The sequence below is a fragment of the Crinia signifera genome, chromosome 1 (assembly GCF_055691185.1).
Source record: "Crinia signifera chromosome 1, ASM5569118v1, whole genome shotgun sequence".
Lineage (NCBI taxonomy): Eukaryota > Metazoa > Chordata > Amphibia > Anura > Myobatrachidae > Crinia > Crinia signifera.
The window spans coordinates 106,049,066-106,070,842 of record NC_139217.1 but is presented as its reverse complement, the minus strand read 5'-3'; the positions used below and the strand labels follow the sequence as shown (position 1 = coordinate 106,070,842).

General features: G+C 45.4%; 1 protein-coding gene across 5 annotated transcripts in view; it reads right to left on the bottom strand.

Annotated features, from left to right (window-relative positions):
- Nucleotides 1-21,777, bottom strand: part of NEK1 (NIMA related kinase 1) — a 74,028-nt gene that overhangs the window by 29,584 nt on the left and 22,667 nt on the right. The window contains exons 11-19 of one of the 5 annotated variants that reach the window (XM_083170996.1): nt 14,084-14,143; nt 13,743-13,808; nt 12,747-12,794; nt 9,152-9,223; nt 8,875-9,065; nt 8,126-8,248; nt 5,997-6,099; nt 4,537-4,620; nt 1,073-1,156 (exon numbers count right to left, since the gene is read on the bottom strand). In XM_083170996.1, coding sequence (XP_083027122.1) covers nt 1,073-1,156; nt 4,537-4,620; nt 5,997-6,099; nt 8,126-8,248; nt 8,875-9,065; nt 9,152-9,223; nt 12,747-12,794; nt 13,743-13,808; nt 14,084-14,143 — 831 coding nt within the window. Of the gene's footprint in view, nt 1-1,072; nt 1,157-4,536; nt 4,621-5,996; nt 6,100-8,125; nt 8,249-8,874; nt 9,066-9,151; nt 9,227-12,746; nt 12,795-13,742; nt 13,809-14,083; nt 14,144-21,777 lie in introns of all 5 variants that reach the window. The other 4 variants (XM_083170991.1, XM_083171007.1, XM_083171003.1 and 1 more) reach the window with 4 other exon arrangements.

The window sequence follows — 21,777 nt, the reverse complement described above, 5'->3', positions numbered from 1 at the left end:
CAATCATCTCCATATCTGAAAATTGCCACAATTAATTGCTGATGTATGGGGCCCTTAAGTCAGAGTCAGTTATTTGAAAAAAATGCTTCATTGAAAAAACCTGCACTGGACCATAGAAACCACTCTGACATTTATTTGAAATGGCCTAAATTAAACTGAGGAACATTGCAGAGCTGAACACTAGTCTGTTTTGCTGGGAGCCGTCCGGGTGATGAAGAGGCGGGCGGGGAACGCAGACAGGCAGCAAGTGGACACAGAGGTGGGCAGGGGGAGCCAGGCGGCAAGTTTAGCAAAAAAACAACAACAAAAAAAATACAAATGAATGGGCAGCCACTGATTGGCTGAGAGCTCTCTCAGCTAATCAGCGGCCACACCCAAATGAGAAGCCGCTGATTGGCTGAGAGAGCTCTCAGCCAATCAGTGGCTTCCTATTGATTTATATGGATTTTTTCACTTTGGCTGAGAGCTCTCTCAGCTAATCAGCGGCCACACCCAAATGAGAAGCCGCTGATTGGCTGAGAGAGCTCTCAGCCAATCAGTGGCTTCCTATTGATTTATATGGATTTTTTCACTTTTGCAGCTCAGCTCCTGGCTCCCCTGCCCAGCTCTATTGTCATCACTGACAATAGTGACCCACCCGAAAAATGATTGGGCAGCATGCACCATCACAAACACACCCAGAAATCCCATGTTTCCACCACTATACACCAGCTTCCTGTCAATCAAACTGCTACTTCTAGGCTTATGGATATTTACCAATTGCTGCCATGCATGCGCAGTCATTCACTAATCGAACGGATTTAAAATTCTCCGATAAGTGACCAATGCTGAATTAGGCCCCATTGCTCCAATGTTTTCGTATAAACATATGCAGAATAGATAAATCACATACTGAAATTTATCCATGATACTTAACCAAGTTGTATAAGATACAAGAAGAGTGCTGGTCAATGTAAGATACTCCATGACAACACATTAAAGATATACAGGTTACGTATTATACTAACACATCTGTAAGCATGTATATTTTGCTGCCGACATACGCTGCATCACATATCAATCTTGTCCTTACCTTTTCCCCACGAAGCTTGGCTTTGATTTGCTGTCGTTCATTGAAATTCTGGAGCCTGATTTGCCTGAGCCTTGCCAAATATTCCTACACCACAAACAAACAGACATGTTTGCATCATATATACGGTCATTAGACACCTATGGAACAGTTAGGGCTATTTAACACGCTCCGGCTCCTGCCGGGCGGCGAAACCCCGCTGTGTCCATCCCTACCATTGTAAACTGCTGTATTGGGCATGGCTTCCTGGCCGTGCAGGGTTTCGCCACCCGGCAGGAGCTGGAGCGTGTGAAATAGCCCTTAATCTCCACAGACCTGGAGAATGTCTGCTGGGCATAGAGCCAGAAGATAGTACTGTTGTTCGGGCTCTTGTTGAGATCAATGGAAAGACATTCTTCTGGAATTGGCATGATCTTACAGCTAAGGACCACCAAATCTATGCGAATATATACACAACCTCTGCATAGGTTGCACTGCAATGCTCTACTTACACAATATCGTTCCTGTTTGACTAGTACATCATTCCTCCCCAATAATAACACAATACTAGCTTTCCTGTTACTTTTAGAAATACCTTGTTGTTATCTCATCTTTTATTTATTTTGCTACCAAGCAGGAGCATATGTATGAATACGACCAAATAAATTTGCGACCACATAAAGTACTTAAAATATAATGCAAAAGGTTTGTATTTGCATGGCATGCATAACGTCTTATGGTCAGGACTTTAATAGATTAGCAACACTTGATCTACAGGAATCAAATAAACATGTTTCCTTTGTAACCCTTCGAGAAATTATAAACATTTTGCATGCAGTACAGTATATCTAATACAGGTTTTCGGATTTGGAAGAATGACCGCCACTTATGAACCGGTGCAAAGGGGCTGATACCACTTATAAGCCATGATCATCTTTGGAATCATGGATCTAGGGAATACAGTAATTAGGTCGACAAGCATTGGGTCGACATGGGTCTAGGTCAGTGGTTCCCAAACTGTGCGCCGCGGCTCCCTGGGGTGCCGTAGCGCTGTCCCGGGGGTGCCGCGACAGATAGCCCTAGAAAGGAAGCCTGGCAGCCGCATATCTTTCCTGAGTGGGCCGGGCAATGACTGAGCAGAGAAAGCAGGTGCCGGGGGTGGGGTGGATGTGCAGTTAACTAATGGCGGGCGGTAACCTACAGTATCAGTGACCGGAATCAGGTGGTGGTGAGAGGATGGGCTGGGTGCAGGGATGGATGCAGGGGGGAACCCTAAGCCGTCAGTCAGCAGAAACAGTCTCTCTGAATACCTGCTCCCTCCCTTCTTTAGCGCTGCTGCACAGTTCACCCGCACTGACAGCGGAGTGAGCCAGGTCCCCTGCGTAGAGGTCAGCAGGGTGACCCGGCTGACCTCCGTGCCGGGGACCCGGATTACTCCGTTGTCAGTGCGGGTGAGCTGCGCGGCTGCGCCGAAGAAGGGAGGGAGCAGGTATTCAGAGAGACTCTTTCTGCTGACTGACGGCTTAGGTTCCGCTCTCAGTGCTGAGGACCCAGGGCACTGGTTGGGAGACAGACTCAGAGGCGGCAGCTAGATGGAGGCTGCATCTTTCCTCCTTCTGCCTGCAGGTAGATGTGGCCTGGTGTGCGGGCACAGGACTCGCACAGATCAGTGTGTTGGTCTGGCAGGGATGCAGCAGCCCTGGCAGTGCCCCCTGTGCCACATGCTGCAGGGATGAGCTAAGTAGAGATGCAGCAGTCGCTGGGGAGCAGGTAAGGACACTCCGGGCTGGGGTTACACAATACACCCGGCCGGCCTGTTCCATGCCAGCCGTGTGCAGACATATGCTCACAGTACCAGACACACTGGCACCTTTACATGGACAGCACTGAGCACACTGGCACCTATACACAAAGACAGAACCGGGCACACTGAAACACACAGAGAGAGACAGGACTTGTTGCACTGAAGCACAGAGACAGCAACAGGCACACTGACACACACAGAGACAGGACTGGTCACACTAATGCACACACACACACAGAGACAGCACCGGGCACACTGATGCACACACAGAGACAGCACCGGGCACACTGATGCACACACAGAGACAGCACCGGGCACACTGATGCACACACAGAGACAGCACCGGGCATACTGACGCACACACAGAGACAGCACCGGGCACACTGACGCACACATAGCGACAGCACTGGGCACACTGGCGCACACAGCGACATCACCGGGCACACTGATGCACACACAGGCAGCGACAGCACCGGGCACACTGACGCACACAGAGACAGCACTGGGTACACTGAATGGTTCACTTATTCCAAAATACAGGGCACCCCCACATGTTTTTGGAACCAGGATTATTATTAATAATAATTATCGGTAATTATTTTAGTTTGAGGGTGCCTTGAAAAAAATCTGAGACCCAAAGGGTGCTTTGAAGCGAAAAAGTTTGGGAACCACTGGTCTAGGTCGACATGGGGTTTTTCACTGTTTTTTTGAGCTGACGTGCCAACAGGCGGTATTTTATGCCCTACCATCCACTAGGGAGTGGTGGGAGAATAAAATAGAATGGCGAGCGCATCGAGGCATGCGAGGGGACGCGATGCTATGTTCCAGTATCCATGTCGACCTTTTGACTGTTTACCTTGCCCATATCGACCTTATGCTTGTCGACCTAACTGGTGGAGACCTAATGATCCATACCCGGATTTAGAAGGGAGCTAGCAGTAACCTGAAGCCCCACTTAGCTGTTGATGCCCATAGGACATAGTCAGGGTCTCATGCTCACATTTGTTAGTGAATTAGGTAGAGGAGACCTTGCATGTACTAAGTGGGAACACTAGTGATATCTAAGGAGTAACCAGTGGAGACAGAACTTTAGTATTTATATAATACATGCACAAGTATCTCTATAAATTTTAATGCAACTTGCTGCCACTTGAGCAGCAAAACCATATTAAATGTGTCCTGTTCCACAAATAGTACTATGTACTAAGTCCTGAAATATGGAACCTTCTCAATGATCCCCCATATGAAAATGACTATTTGTAATAGCATACTTAAAGTGTATGTCATATGCAGACATATATAGTAGCATTTCAACAACACAAACCACTTTATTTTTACTATTACAATAGACCGTAGCAGAAACAAATTGCAGTGCATTATGTTAACTACAGATGCATGAATCATTCACAAGCAAAGGGTTACACAAAATGACACATGACAGTTACCAGTCAGCTGCAGGATTAGGGTAGACTGCATGGCTGAAGGCACAGAGCAGTTTCCAAGGACAGAGCACAGCACATATGTGTAGGCGTTTAGTTGTGTTAGCATGTTCACAGCTAGGAAGTACTGCAGTCCCTCAAGCAGTAGGTTAAAGCTTTCCTGACAACGTTATGTAAAATATGCAGGAAACATGCATGGAGAGGATATGATCATGGCAAGTGTTGCAGGCATGCGGGAAGCCTACCTGTTTTTCTTTGTGTTGGGCCTTCCCTCCTGCCGTAGAGATTGGCCTGCTTCCATAGGTAGCTGCCAGGCTGTACAGAGCGTCCTGTTCATCATTTAATGTATGAAGTGTAAGAATGGCTGGGGCTACATCACAGGGTGTTTCAAAAACAATTGTCTCTTACCAGAACTTGCTTGTTCTGTATGCAGCAGATGTACAGATGTATTGGTTTATTCATTCTGTACGCACAGACTATAGTGCTTGCATAGTGTGGATGGTGAGGAAATAAGGTAGGCTGAATAGAACGGAGTAATTGTAGCTTTGTCATAGGTTATGGGCAGACATTTAATGGAAACACTAAAACAATGGTAGAATGGGTGCCACACACTAAAACAAACAGCAGAAACATTCAGGACTGAACATGGGATTTTCTTTATAAAATTAACATCAGCGACTATAAGCTGTTCACTTGCAGAGTCTCTACATTTACAAATAAACGCCCAATGAAAGCCCAATAATAGTTAGAGGTCCGCTGGCTGGACAATTAAAACTGGTAACATGATATTGATCGGAACATAAACAAAGGAGTTTTCAGTGATAGCGAACCCAATGCGGCCTGGAGGTTGCGGTCAACGTTTTTGCTTCATTTTGTAGTAGATTTATTATTTGCCTCTGTTAGGATAGTGATTCAGAGCTACAAGATCATACAAGAGTATGAATTATACAGGATTGACCACCAACCCTTTCACTGTTACGGCTATATGAGGTTCCCTCTACCTTCCACACTACAATGTTGTAGCCCACAGCAGCCTCAAGCTTTCCTTATTTAGTTAGTAGGTGAACGCAGGCTTCAGCACACAGAATGTTACAGTGTGGCTTAGATTGCCACAAGTTAGCACATCAGCACAAATTGTTATGTGAGCAAGATCACTGGAGATTTCTAGAAGCAAAAAATTTAAAAATACCAGGGTCCTTTACAGATACAATTTGGGAAATACTACTATATATAAAATAGTCTGAAAATCAAATTATGGTAACATACATATGACAGAATAAGGTTCTCAAGCTTGGATTATCAACGTTCCGATATTTTTATCATATGGTCATCAGGACTACAACAAGATAAAAAAAAAATATTGAAACGTTCCCACAGCATTGCAGGGGAACAAGTGCCACACCTTTGCTAGAGTGGAGTAAATTGACAAGTGCAGTACGTATTTTGCTACATCTTTCTGTCCTCCCGCTTTTATTTTGCTGGGGCAGGTTGAGCAGTGACCTATAAAGCAACCGCCAGGAAGAGAGGACAAATAACTGCCAGACAAGCAACACTTGTGCAGAATCTGTACATCTGCATACAGTGTGTGCTGGGACTTAGTTTTATTCATGAAGTGCATAGAACATTATATAATATACCATAATCTTCTCAAAGGGTAAAAGGTTCTCCTTAAATCACAGTCACTCTCATAAACCAAATTCCATACCATGTGTCCCTCTGCACGCGCTTTGTTTTGCATAGCTTCTTGCTTCCGCTGCCAGAATTCCTCCACCTGTCTTGCTCTTTCAGCAGCTGCATGTCCTCGATGTCTGTAACACAGTAATGACAATGTTGCACCATCTAAGACATTTCATTAACAGTAAAAAATTGGCAAGTATCAGCCCATATCAGCTATGTTTTGTATTGCCATGAATGCTTGCATATTCAGAACATTAGAGTGTGGTTGAACAATGGGACCTATAAAATGTATTTTGTAATGCGGGCAAAGCAACTGTGCAATGTCTCAAAGAGGCCCTGTCCCAAAATGGGTTTGTGATCATTTTATTTATTGGAAGAGTCAAATTTGAAATATGCTGAATATTTTAGTGGTGGTGACAAATGCTCCGATTTGCACAGCTGCACAAAACCTTCCCCCACAGTGGATGATTTGCGGTTTATGATTTACACTTGTTCATAGGAATAATTGGGTGTGTCAAGGGCATTTGCCAAGTATGAAGTAGGCACCAAGTGCTGCAGAGACACCAGAGAGAACTTGGACTGGATGTAGGGGTGGGTCCAACTGGGATTGGTGTGGCTACAATAACCTATGCCCTGCCCTGAACATTTATCCACGGCTAATAAAGGTGGGTTCAGTGGCTGAGTAATCTGTATCCACCCCATCGCCCTGTGATTTTATTGGTACTTGTGTATTTTGGCGGCGCCCCCGATGTCCGTCGTACGACGAACAGATCGCATCGCATCGCATGCCATGCACCCGATGGCATGCGATGCGACGCGATTTTGACCCCCTATACGACCAAAAATCGTATAAGCACCCTAAAGGGTGCTTTTGAGCACCCAAATGGGTGCTTACAATGTTAAATGCACCCCCACGCCACCCCCCACTATAAACGTGAACCCGAAGCGTGGCGAGCGCAGCGAGCCCGCGAGGGGCGGCGGTACGCGTCCTACGACCTTTTCATACCCCCCATTAGGGTGCTTATACAATGTTTAATCGCATCGCATCGCATCGTATGGCATCGTATGCCATGTACAATGGCATACAATTTCAAAATTGTATGCCATCGTGCACTATCGTACGATATCGCGTCGCATCGCATACCATCGTATGTGTTATGGTATGCGATGGGCGCCGCCAAAATACACAAGTACCATTTTATTTGCTACAAACACAATTTTTCAGTATTTCATTGTTAGCACTGATAGCAAAAGACTATTTATTTTGTATACATATGTAGCATTACTACTGCCACGCAGCTGGTACCATGTACAATATGGGCATATTTATTTTATTACAAGTCTACAGATAGCCCAGCATCCTAATACATGTCACAATTACGTCCCAGATGATGAGTAGTGGGAGCTGCTGCTTACCTGCTTCCTAAGGTGTGTGTATTCTGGTATGCTTGCTAATCAATGACTGGGAAGAAGTGCTGAAGGGATGGTACCTACAGTACACTGTGGTAGGGCAGCCACCTCACAGGACAGCTCCTTGGCCATTCTGTGGCTAGTGTGTTGCCACTATGAGAGGCTGCTGCTGTTTGAACCTCCATTTCACTGCTCGGGAGAATGACTGTAATGCAGTCTGCTGCTGGTTCTAACTACTGCCCCGTGGTATTGATCATTGGCTGGGACCACCACACAGTCAATCCTACTTTGGGAACAGACTGCCAGCTGAGGGCGATATGTACCACAGCGAGTCCAAAACTCTGCAGTAGGCAACCCCAACTGTAGTTAAGGGATACAGTCCACAAATAATGAAAATATAAAGTTAAAATAGTTGCCAAACAGCCAAGAAATAGTACCTAGCTATGAAGGGCATTAGAAACTACTAATCTCCCTGAACAATGGGGGAAACAGGGGCAGGACTAGTGCCTTGTGCTTTGGTCAGTAAATGACTGTATATTACGGTATGACTAATGCAACGGCAGGGCCTAAGGACCTGCCTCTGTGTTATTCATCCTATGATATACAGTGTCCACTAGGATTCTACAGAAATTTGTGTTGTGCAAAAGGTTAGGGGTACAATGTATTTTGTAGATAGTTATCCTTTAAAATAGAACTCTATTATATCCTTATCTAAATCAATACAATGCAAAGGGACAATTGTCTGACCTGTCTGCAAATGCTTGTTTGGACACTTCCTCCAATCGGTTCAACTCCTTTCTAACTGCATCCCCATCAGGGAAGGAAGCATGAGCTTGTGGTCCATTGGGAGGTTCAGCTCGCACAGCAGCTCTGCAGGTATAGATAACAGGAGGAGATTGTAAGGAGGTTCTTCAGCCTCATTTTGATTATTGTGAAATGACACACACACACACACACACACACACACAGAGGCCAAGCTATATAATCTACTTTTTTTATTTACAGTTGTAGAGGGACATGGAGTAAGGTGTTAAGTTACATAGAATGAACCAAAATATTTAGAATTCAAGATAAATTATTAGAACTGTGGAATTGGACAGATCACCTTTGTCCACAAATACATCCATAAACAGGCTTCCAATATTTAAACTAGCAATGTGACCAGGATCCCTTGTCAGTCTCCTCTTCCGCACACATATGCTGTAGCGTTTTGGCCATTCGCATCTTTCCTGCCCCAGTGGAGCATATATCTAAATCCTCTATCACATGTATGAAAATACATATGCTAAGTTTTTGGACATGACAACATAAAAACCTCACCCCCATACAATATACAGTATAGCATGAATGGGAACTGAACCCAGAACCTCAAAGATTTAGGTCTGAAAACTACACAAGTCAATGTACTGTAGATCATTTGCTCATCAAATTTGGGGTTATACACAGTTATTTTGGGCCAATGTGAGCAGCATTATACAGCTCTGTCAAATACATACCTATTAGCAGCATCGGGATTGTGAATTTCTGCTCTGTGTTTGGCCTCCCTTTCCTCTGCTGCCTTTATATGCTCCTTCTGGTTTTGCAGCTGGTCCAATATGGAATGGTAATGTTCATAGGATGCACGGACTGCAACTTGTGCTGCTACTGGTACTGCCCCTCCACCACCACCTCCCCCAAAATAGGGTGCCTGAGAAAGATTAATGTAATGTAATTCCCACATTCCATTACATGAATAGACAACATGCAAAAGGTAGTTAGCAATGGGTTATTTACCTTCATATCTCCACTTCCCCCAGAGCCAATCACATTCCTCCATCCTTGCTCTCTTGCCCGATTTATGCGTTCCTGCTACATAATGAAAACAAGCCTTTTAGACATTGTATTTTGATTAAATTTAGTCTGGTCTCTATGGATTTCAGCTGGATGAATCATATAAAGTAAAATACCTAAATTGATGTCTAAAACAAATAAAAAATAAGGGTACTCTTTACTTAGTTGGGCGCCCATCGTGGGGATTGCGGGCATCGCGGCCAGTACATTAACGGCCGCGACGCGATGCCCGCGATCCCCACGATTTCCCATAGGGTTCAATGTTAAATTTAGTGCTGCCCGCGATTTTACATTCAATGCTTCAATGGCCGCGATTTGGCCATAGGAATCAATGTTAAATGGGCCACAGAGCCCAAATAGGCACAATTAACACTTAAATGTCCCCCCAAATTTGTAACGCCACCCCACGATCCACGCCAACCCGAAGCGTGGAGAGCGCAGCGGTACGCGTCCTCCGACCTTTTCATACCCCCACTATCCATGTCGGCGTGGAGTTGAGAATAGAATAGTGTGGCGAGCGCAGCGAGCCACCGAGCCCGAAGCGTGGCGAGCGCAGCGCGCCCCGCGAGGGGACGCGGATACCTGTGAAGCCCGCGTAGGGCCACGTTTACCTGTGAAGGTATCCGCTGCGCTCGCCACGCTTCGGGCTCGGTGGCTCGCTGCGCTCGCCACACTATTCTATTCTCAACTCCACGCCGACGTGGATAGTGGGGGTATGAAAAGGTCGGAGGACGCGTACCGCTGCACTCGCCACGCTTCGGGTTGGCGTGGATCGTGGGGTGGCGTTACAAATTTGGGGGGACATTTAAGTGTTAATTGTGCCTATTTGGGCTCTGTGGCCCATTTAACATTGATTCCTATGGCCAAATCGCGTCCATTGAAGCATTGAATGTAAAATCGCGGGCAGCACTAAATTTAACATTGAACCCTATGGGAAATCGTGGGGATCGCGTCGCGGCCGTTAATGTACTGGCCGCGATGCCCGCGATTTCTTTACCCGCGACGCCCGCGATGGAGATCGTGGGCGCCGTGATAGGTAAAGAGTACCAAAATAAGTGCTGTACCCAAATTACAGCCAATGGCTCAGCTACAAGCCATCTTCTACCACCAAACCATAGTAACAGCCTTTGGTTAGGTGGCTCCTTCATAAGTGTTGACCATGATTCCAGCCACGGTACACTAAACAAATGCACTACATTGTGAAACTATTACGCAGAGTAGAAAGTACTGCTGTTAATCTCATACTACAAGTTGAGTATCCCTTATCTAAATTATTCCGAAAACCATATTTTCTAGAATGTACTTGCATTAGGAGGAGATGCATTGCAGGTCCTGATATGCCACATGGAGTAGTTTGGGGTTGCTCCAAGGTAGGTAGCTCTTAGTTTAGATATATCAAGTAAGGAGCCATTATCATGTGGCTCCTTGCTGGTTAATCGTAGACCCAATTTAGGGTAACGGTGGTGTGGGATGCGGTGCTCCTGGACTGGATGGGCTGGGTGGCTCTAGTGCGGCATACATTCTATTAACACTTTTTTTATTTTCTTCACTAACACTATTTGTTTAATATTAATTTCATTTTTTTTTTTTTTCTCTCTCTCTTTCTCTCTCTATACATAGCTTCGGCTTCTTATCACTAACATTTATTAACACTATAGTATTTCACTGGTGTGCCGCTCTGGGCTTTCTAGCATGTGCTTGTCTTTTGGGGTGCCGCACCCTGCACCTAGATATAGCGCTAGGGACCCCAATATACGGAGAAGGCTTGACGCGGCTTGGGGGCATGTCATACACCTGCGCAGGTATATGTAACCAATATCTCTGAATTCTATTTATCATGTAGTGTTCCAGATTGGTTACGAATACCATTCAGTGAGCTGGGGGGAAACAATGTATTTTTTACTTACTCATTATTAACCCCTCCCTTGCATGCACCTGAGTGGTATTACTAATTGAGGGGTAGATTTATGAAGCAGTGATAAGGGAGGAGAAGTGATAAAGTACCTGGTACTTTATCACTGGCCAATCAGCTTCTGACTGTTAAAGTTACAGGCTGGGTTTAAATAGGAGCTGACAGGCACTGTATCACTTCTCCTCCCTTATCACCGCTTCATAAATCTACCCCTGAGCATCTACCACTATCCATATGCAATTCCTATTACAACCTACTCTAAACCTTCCACAGCCAAACTCATATTACAGCCTTCCACAGTTCAACTCTAAACATTCGAAAGCCCAACTCCTATTACAACCTACTGTAATCCCTCCACAGTCCAACTCCCATAACAACCTACGCTAAACCTTACACATCCCCACTCCTATTACAATCTACTCATCTGGGATGTCTGGGGAATAGGGACCTCTTCTAGAAGTTGGAGGAATTGGAGAGGCTAGCGTATAGGTACTGCTCTGAGGCACATTCTTGCATAGCTTCTAAACATGACATCAAGGTGAGGTTGTTTCGTAAGTTTTGACCTTTCCCTGTACAGTTTTTCTTTCATCAAGTGGAAATGCATTCGTTCTTATAATAAATTACAGGATACACTTGAAAATCTTTTAAAAGGTCTAGAGCATTAACTTTTTTCACTAGTGGCTTACATCGGTGAGGTCCGGCAGCATTGGAGCAACCTAGGACAGTAACTCTATACTTAGATTTTTTAATCTAATTCTGTCCTAGTTTTTCTAGGGGTGCACTGCCAATACAGTGCAGTTTAATCGGCATTATAAACTAGCTGGGGGGGGGGTGAGGTTTTCGTCAGCCACAAGCTTTGGAAACTCAACCACATACTCATCATCTGACGGTTTTCTCCACACATTTATACATCGAAATTTGATGACGTGTCTTAAACCTATGCAGCCACCCAACACTGTAATCACACTTCTAGTCAAGTTTTAGTGCTTTATGGTACAACTTAGCTTGTTCCTGTACCATGATGCCTGACAAGTCACACCATCACTCCAACATTGTCGAAACCATTCCAACAACACTCGATCAAGCTCAGTGCTTTTACCAGCTTTCATAGTTTTCCTAATGCTCATTGTTTCATAGATTCAATTCCTGCAAAGAACTGCAATATTTTCTTCCTTTGCTTTTTTATGTCATACACTGTTGAGGAACCAAGACCTTATGTATCACACAGCTTCTTTACTGAAACACTGCAATCCAGTTATCGTAATATCGCTTTATACCTGTACCACGACTGTTCTTGGAAGGCATAGCCACATCCCTGTCACTTGAACTGTCAGCAGACACCATAACAGCCCCACCATTGCCTGCTGTGTCACCCACAGTGTCTGCAGAAGCTGAACCCACTGACACTAGTATGTAGTTCATATTACGCCCATGCACAGAAAATGTACTGGATTAAAAGAGGTCCTTAACCTCTTTTAATCCGGATAAAGAAAACCTGTCCGGATTAAAAGAGGTTTTGGACCATCGATTCCCGGCAACTCAGTGGTGTACTGTACCTGTACATGCTGTCACCAAGACTATGTTTGTGGTAAAACACAATGAGCACAATCACAAAATGCAGCTCACCCTTTCCTTCTCCAGTCGTCTCATTTGTTCAGCTTTCAGTAAGTTCATCTGTAATGGGTTAAAACAAATATTAACATTTGCCAACAACTACAGTTATTAGGGAACATTGAGAAACAGAGACAAATGAAAAAGGTAGGTGCAACCTAATGGTGGGAGAGTCTGTGTTATACATCTACACAGGCATTAGCAAACCCCCATAAAAACATGACCTGTAAGGGGCAAGAGAGGATTATAATTGAAAACTCCAGACATGTATAAACGGAGCTGGCTGATATGTGAAAACTTGTGAACCATAGTTGCATGCGTGTACATTGTGACAGGAGAACACTAGATGCTTAGTGTTAAGTTTTGTCTCTAAATATTATTATTATTTTAAAAAGTTTGTAGTGCTTTAAACAAAATGAGGGAAATGTAATAGGATGAGAGATTCAGAAAGTGAGAGATTTGGGAAGAAATCTCCAGGATTTTTTAAACTGGCAATCATTTCCACTGCAAAACCAGCTTGATTTTGAAGTGTGAATGCTTACCGCTTAAAATAAAAAAAGGGGGGGGGGGGGATTTCTTCCCAAATCTCTCACTTTCTGAATCTCTCATCCTATTCAATTTCTCCCAATAACTCACATTAAGGTTGCATCTACACAATGCATATTAGAAGTATGCAGTCGAACAGGATCCTGTTTAGCAGGATGCAGCATCTAGAATAATGTTCAGGGTCTCAAGATATATGTATACTATAGTCACTGTTTTATTAAAAGACATACAGCAGCTAAAATAGGAGTTTAAAAAAATGAGGCACTTGATTGTAGTGCGTTATACTACGCCCCATATATTACAGGATACAACTTTATCAGACCGGTGTTTGAAAAATTATTTGATGTGAAAACTGTATATGCACACTGAGCATTTCATTTTGTACCAGTGTCTTTCTACAACAGGGAACAATACAACAAACACAGAAATCAGACACGCAATATAGTAAGAAAGAAGGGCACACACCTGATCCCTTTGTCTTTTCTCTTTCTCAAGCTGTCTAATGTCCAGTCTCTTTTTCTTAGACACATCCTGAAAGAGGAACAAGTCCAATAACTGCCCATGCTATGCTAGTGCCCCTATTGAGTGAGAGGGTTAATGGATGCTTGACTGTCAAGGAAAATTTGGTTAGAGGGCAGACGAGGGAAGAAACAAGGAGGAAAGGTTTAGAGGCTTTGGTTTGGGTCATTCATTTAACACCAGTAATGGTTTAGTCTGAACCATACAATGCACTTCAAATCCCTCCAGTTGATTCAGAGTTAGAATAAAGCAGTCTTTAAAGATAGCAGGAGGGGGCATCTCTATACCTCAAACATTTTCCTCCTTTCTTCTACTGGATTCATTTTCTTCATTGGCACTGCTGGGGCCTGGACAAAGAGTGAAACTACAAATTAGAACATGCAAACTGTAAAACTCACCAGAAACCGGGACATACCACCAAATGAATATAAAGTCATCGCCTCTATAACTGGAATACTATAGTTCACCTGTTTCCATAGTGGGAAGATATATTTTATCAAATATGTGTATGGGTAGTAAATGCCCAGGAACAGAATGTGGTTTTAGAGTAAGGGGATTACCAGTACCGTTTTCATATTGTAAACCCAGGTCAAACAGGGGTCATACCTCTTTACACAGAACCCCATCCCCCATTATACAAAGGACAATCCAAGTTCATCCCTTCTTTTAACTCAGGTTAAATTGCTCGGTTGCTCGACCCCTGTTATTCACTTTGGTGCCTTCGAACTGGGTTGACCCGCCAATCACGGGTTAGAAGTGCGATGTGAAAGGGGTATAAAAGGCCTAATTTGATATCTACTATATATTTGGCTACATCTGTCACTCAAAGTGGGTGTCTGTGTCTATAACGCTCTGTTCCTGGACTTTCCTCTTAATGTGTGATTGCCTTCATCTGTGCTGAACACCTTTCTGAGAAATTAACCTGTTTAAAACAGGTGATGGCAATCATACATTAAGGGGAAGTCTAGAAACAGAGCATTGTGTCCCTCCTGGAGAGGGTCATGTTGGGAGGTATGTGACAGAGAACCAGCCCAGTGAGCCCACAGACAGTGCCAGACACCCACTGCCTTCCCATGGTGCCCAGCACTGCTACTCCACAGCCACCAGGTGAGCGCCCCCCTCCCGCGATTTGCGGCAAAACCTCCCCCCCTCCCGCGATTTGAGGCAAAAATACCCGCTCCCCCGCGACCCCCCCTACCGCGATTCGCAGCAAAAACACCCCCGCGACCCCCCCTCCCGCGATTCGCTGCAAAAAGAACCCCCCCACGACCCCTCCCGCAATTCGCGGCATAACCACCACCCCGCGAATCGCTGTAAACCCTCCCCCCTGACCCCCCCCCCCCCCCCCCCCGATTCGCGGAAAAAACACCCCCCCGCGACCTCCCTCCCGCGATTCGCGGCAAAAAGGACCCCCCGCGACCCCCCCTTGCACGATTGTCGGCACCCCCCCCTGCGACCCCCCTCCCGCGATTCGCGGCACCCCCCCCCCTGCAATTCGCAGCAGCCCCAGGATTAAATGGCACATGCAAAACACTGACATGGCTATGGTCGACAATGAAAAAGGTTGACATGAGTTTTTGAAGATTTATTTTTAATTTTTTTCATATTCATTGTCATGTGTCGACATGGACACCAATGAAGTGGCACACTTATGTCAACATTTACATGTGTTGACCTTTCTGTGTTGATTTTTTCTTGTGGCGATTCGCGTCACACCCCCCGCAACCCCCCCTCCCGCGATTCGCGGCACCCCCCGTGACTCCCCACCTCCCGCAATTCGCGGCAACCCCCCACCGGAACCCATGTGAACCCCACCCTCCCGCGATTCGCGGCACCCACCACCGTGACCCCCCTTCCGCAATTCGCGGCACCCGCCCCCCGTGATTCGCGGCAGCTCCAGAATTAAATTGCACATGGAAAACACTGACATGGCTATGGTCGACAATGAAAAAGGTTGACATGAGTTTTTGAAGTTTTTTTGTCATTTTTTGAATATTTTCATATTCATTCTCATGTGTCGACATGGACACCAATGAAGTGCCACACTTATGTCAACATTTACATGTGTTGACCTTTCTGTGTTGATTTTTTCTTGTGGCGATTCGCGTCACACCCCCCGCAACCCCCCCTCCCGCGATTCGCGGCACCCCCCGTGACTCCCCACCTCCCGCAATTCGCGGCAACCCCCCACCGGAACCCATGTGAACCCCACCCTCCCGCGATTCGCGGCACCCACCACCGTGACCCCCCTTCCGCAATTCGCGGCACCCGCCCCCCGTGATTCGCGGCAGCTCCAGAATTAAATTGCACATGGAAAACACTGACATGGCTATGGTCGACAATGAAAAAGGTTGACATGAGTTTTTGAAGTTTTTTTGTCATTTTTTGAATATTTTCATATTCATTCTCATGTGTCGACATGGACACCAATGAAGTGGCACACTTATGTCAACATTTACATGTGTTGACCTTTCTGTGTTGATTTTTTTCTTGTGGCGATTCGCGTCACACCCCCCGCAACCCCCCCTCCGGCGATTCGCGGCACCCCCCCGCGACCCCCCCCCCTCCCGCAATTCGCGGCAACCCCCCACCGGAACCCCCATGAACCCCGCTCTCCCGCGATTCGCGGCACCCACCCCTCGCAACCCCCCCCTCCCGCAAATCGCGGCACCCCCCGCGATTCGCGGCAGCCCCAGGATTAAATGGCACATGCAAAACACTGGCACGGCTATGGTCGACAATGAAAAAGGTTGACATGAGTTTTTGAAGATTTATTTCATTTTTTGAATGTTTTCATATTCATTGTCATGTGTCAACATGGACACCAATGAAGTGGCACACTTATGTCAACATTTACATGTGTTGACCTTTCTGTGTTGATTTTTTCTTGTGGCGATTCGCGTCACACCCCCCCGCAACCCCCACTCCCGCGATTCACGGCACACACACACACCCCCGCGATTCTCGGCACCCCACCCCGTGACCCCCCCTCCCGTGATTCACGGCACATCCCCCGCGACCCCCCCTACCATGATTCGCCGCAACCCCCGCCCCCGTAACCCCCCTCCTGCGATTTGCGGCAACCCACCCCGCGACCCCCCTCCCGCGATTCTCTGCAATCCCTCCCCTCCTGCGATTCGCAGCATCCACCCCCCCACAACCCCCCCCCCCTCCTGCAATTCGCGGCACCCCCCGCGACCCCCTCTCCTGCAATTCGCGGCACCCTCCGCGACCCCCCCTCCCGCGATTCGTGGACACCTAAGTTGCAATACAGGGCATCTTTCATACAATTCTAACCATATTTCTCATATACAAACGTTCACAAATTAAGGGGGCGCAGCCCCTTACGACGGTGTGAAGAGCGCCCGTAGGGTGCGATGAATCACCTAGTTAAGAAATATTTAGAAACAAATTGAAATATTTAGCAAATGTGAAAATGACCTCCAATCTAATACTACAACAAAATTATAATAAAATAAATCAAATAATAATGATAAAATAAAAAGTACGAATTATAACTCACCGATAATTCCTTTTCTTGTGAGAGATCCCATGGCAGCCATAACACTGGGATATCCTCCCTTCTCCTAGTTCAGACAGAATGTTTTTCAGGGACCGCCCACCTTGGGTATATTAGTCTCCTCCTCCCTCTCCTCTGTGTCTTTCGCTTGTCTCCGTTCTCACCGGTTTCTGAAAAACACATATATCTGGGAGGGATCTAGATGGCTGCCATGGGATCTCTAACAAGAAAAGGAATTATCGGTGAGTTATAATTCGTACTTTTCTTTTACGATCCCCATGGCAGCCATAACACTGGGACATACCCAAGCTTACAACAAATGGGAGGGAGACCATGATATATGCAAGTAAAGATTTATTTCTCTAGTCAGTTCACTGACAGAGCTTCATTTAACACATGGTTCCCAAAGTGGGCAGTTGTTATATCCACGACCATGTTGCCGCGAGGCATATGTCTTTCACCGACGCTTTGGCCTTCTTAGCCCAAGACGTTGAGATTGCCCTAGTAGAATGTGCCTTTATGATAGAAGGTACTACTTTATCTTCATGTCGGTAAGCATACATGATCACTTCCCTGACCCATCTCGAAATGGTCTGTTTGGCTGGACATAACCCTTTCCTTGGGCCTTCTGGAATGATAAATAGATGATTTGTTTTCCGCAGATTGGTTGTTCTTTCTTTGTAAATAGATATGGCTCGTACCAGATCTAGCATGTGCCAGGTCTTCTGCTCCTCATTTTCCGGTTCTGGGAAGAAACTTGGCAACGTTATATCCTGGTTCAGATGAAAGGATGATATCACCTTTGGAAGGAAGTTTGGGTTCGTTCTCAGGACTACCCTGTCTGGAAAGATCACTAGGTAGGGCTCTTCTACCCATAAGGCTTGCAGTTCCCCGATCCTTCTTGCCGAAGTTATTGCGATGAGAAACACCACCTTCCATAACAGAAATTTCATTGGAATTACTGACAGTGGTTCAAATAGTTCCTTTGCCAACACTTGTAGGACTAAATTTAGGTCCCAAGGAGCTACTAAAGATCTTATGGGCTGTCGAATCTCTCTCATAGCTCTAGAGAACCTTTTCACCATCTTCTCCTCTGCTAGAGTACGGTCCAGAAGAATGCTCAAGGCTGAGATCTGTGACTTAATCGTAGCCGTTGCTAGACCCATCTCAAATCCGTCCACTAAGAACTGCAAAACTTTAGAAGTTGGTATCTCATGAAATTCTTCCTTAAATCCTCCCCAATTTAGGAATTTAAGCCATGTCTTGTAGTACGCTAATGATGACACCTTCTTTCTGGCCTCCAGAATCATCTCTACTACTTGATTAGATAGATCATATCTCTTCAGGACTTTCCGCTCAATCTCCACGCCTTTAAGGAAAATATGGTTGGATCTGGATGACAGACTGGTCCTTGTATCAGTAGATCGGCTTGTATTGGTACACTCCAGGGCTCTTGCACCATCATGTTGAGAACCTTCGAGAACCACGCTCTCCTGGGCCAATTTGGCAAGACTATTATCACCTCTACCTTGTCTTCTGCTATTTTCTTCAGAACTTTGCTTATCATCGGAATGGGAGGGAATACGTACCCCAGTTTGAATTTCCATTTCACCGACAAGGCATCCATGGCTAGAGCCTGTGGGTGATAGAATTTGGAGTAGAAGGTCTTCACTTTCCTGTTGCCAAATGTCGCCATGAGATCTATCTCTGGTTTTCCAAATCTTTTTACAATCAAGTCGAAGGCCGTCTTGCTTATTTCCCATTCTCCAGGTAGCATTTCCCTGCGACTCAGGAAATCCGCTACTCCATTTTCCGGACCCGGAATGTATACCGCCGATATCGACTGAAGGTTTATTTCTGCCCAAGTTAAAATCTTCTCTGAGATAACCATCAGCATCTTGGCTCTTGTACCACCCTGATGGTTTAGATACGAGACTACGGTCTTGTTGTCCGTCATGACTCTCAAATGAGAACCCTGAATGACTCGGGAAAGTTGTTCCATCGACCTCCAGACTGCCAGTAACTCCCTCGCATTGGAGGATCTCTGACTTTCTTCTATCGACCAAGTTCCTTGAACTGACCTTGTTTGAAGATGAGCTCCCCAACCCGACATACTTGCATCTGTAGTCAGTATTAGGTACTCTGGGCTCTCCAGATTTGTGGATCTTGAGTCCAAATTCTTCGTCCACCATAGTAATGACTTCCTTGTTTTGTTGTGTAAAGACACCAACTGATTTTCGCTGCCCTTGTCTCTTGTAAAGTGGAGAAACTGCCACTGGAGAGTTCTCATTCTCCATTGAGCCCATGGTATTATGTGAATGCAGGATGCCATCATGCCTAGTAGCTGGAACACCTGACACAAAGGAGATCTCTTCTTCTGAAACAGTAGTCTTGCTAAATGATGTATTTTCAAACACCTTTCCAACGATAGAGCTACTGTGAACTTTCTGGTGTCTATTCTTATACCCAGAAACTGGATCTTCTGACGAGGTTCTAGTTGGCTTTTCTCTGTATTGATAACCCATCCGTACCTTTGTAGGAACTCGATAGTTATCTCTATATTTCTCTGCACCCTCTGCTTGGACTCTCCTGTCACCAGAAGGTCATCCAGATACGGCCAGATTTGGATCTTCTTTTGTCTCAATTCCGCCATTAAGGTTACCAACACCTTTGTAAATACTCTGGGTGATGTCTTGAAAGGGGATGCACGTGAGTTGGAAATGGCTTCCCATCACTGCAAATCTGAGAAATCTCCTGTCCCGATGACATACTGGTACATGGTAGTAGGCATCTCGCAGGTCTATTGATGCCAAGAATTTGTCTTTCTTCAACCCCGTCATAATCGAACTCACACATTCCATGCGGAATTTCAGAGTCTTTATCCATGTATTGAGATCTCTTAGATCCAAAATGGTTCTGAAACCACCTGTGTTCTTCTTTACTAAAAACAGGTTCGAGTAGAACCCTTTCTTCCTTTGAGATTCTGGTACTGTCTCTATAGCTTCTATATCCACCAACTGTTGGACCTTTAATAGCAGCTCTTGTCTTTGTCTTATGTCTTTTGGAGTCTTTGAGACCAAGAATCTGTTGCAGTAGGGTACCTTCATAAATTCTATCCTGTACCCATTCTTGACTATGTCCAGGACCCATTTGTCTCTTATGGTCTCTCTCCAGATCTCCGCAAACATTAATAATCTTGCTCCCACCTTCAGTGGATAGTCATGACCTTCCTCCCCTCCGAAAGGACTGACGAAAAGTTTGTCTTGATGTACTGGTGTTGCCTCTTCTGAAGTACGGCCGTCCTGGCCTGTAACTCTTAGCATCTCTATAACCTTGTCTGCCGACACTCGGAATAGGAAATTTATTTCTCTTGTCTTGGGGTAATCTGGTTGATTTCCCCCCGGAAAGCTTCTGGATCATACTGTCCAGCTTAGACCCAAATAAATAAGTACCTTCAAATGGAAGTGTAATTAGCCTATTTTTAGATCCTGCATCCGCACTCCAAGGTTTCAGCCATAAGGCCCGTCTTGCTGAGACCCCAGCTGCCATCGTCTTTGCTGCTGAGACCGTGCCCAGAGAGGATTCACACAAATATTCAATGCCTTTCTGCATGATTTCTACACTTTTAATCAGGTATTGCTTGGAAATACGCTCCTCAATATCTGTATGTAAATTAGTCGACCACAGTCTGAGTGCTCTCACCACTGAAGCTGTAGCCACACTAGCTTTGAGTGATGTTGCCGCTGTAGAATGCACTTTACGTAAAGCATTCTCCATCTTCCTGTCCATAGCATCCCTGAAAGCCGCCCCATCCTCTACTGGGATCGTGGTTTTGGATACAATTTCGGCTACTGCACCATCCACCTTCGGGACAAGGCACCAATTAAGTAGCTCCTCATCTTTATATGGGTACATCTTCTCCAATCTATTATTTGTTCCTGTTCTTTTATCAACATTTGACCATTCTTTGGTTATCATGTCTCTAATCATCTTATGGACTGGAAAACACCTGTTTTTCTTAGACTTATCCTGAAATAGAGGATTATCCTCTTCGGTATCTACTGGCTCTTTAAAGTTCATAGCTTTATAAATTTTCTTCAACAGGCCCTCTACTAGCTCCAAATTAAAGGTTCTGGAGTCTTCTATTTCCCCAGGTTCATCCTCAGAATCCTCTTTATCAACCACTTCTCCTGGATAGTCATCTGCTTCCTGTGACAAATCTGCTTGTTCCCTGGATCTTTTAGGATTTTGACTCTGTGCAAACTCCTCCTTGGACACGAATGAATTCTTCATCCACTCCATAAGATTCTTTAATACATCTGTTTGCTCAACTTGTTTAGTGGTCTTTGTTTGGGCTTGCAAGCATTTCCCACAAACTGTAGCTTTATCCACTGATGAAAACAGCATATCACATGCCATGCAGGTACATGAAACAACTTTCTTCTTCGCAGTCTTCTTTTT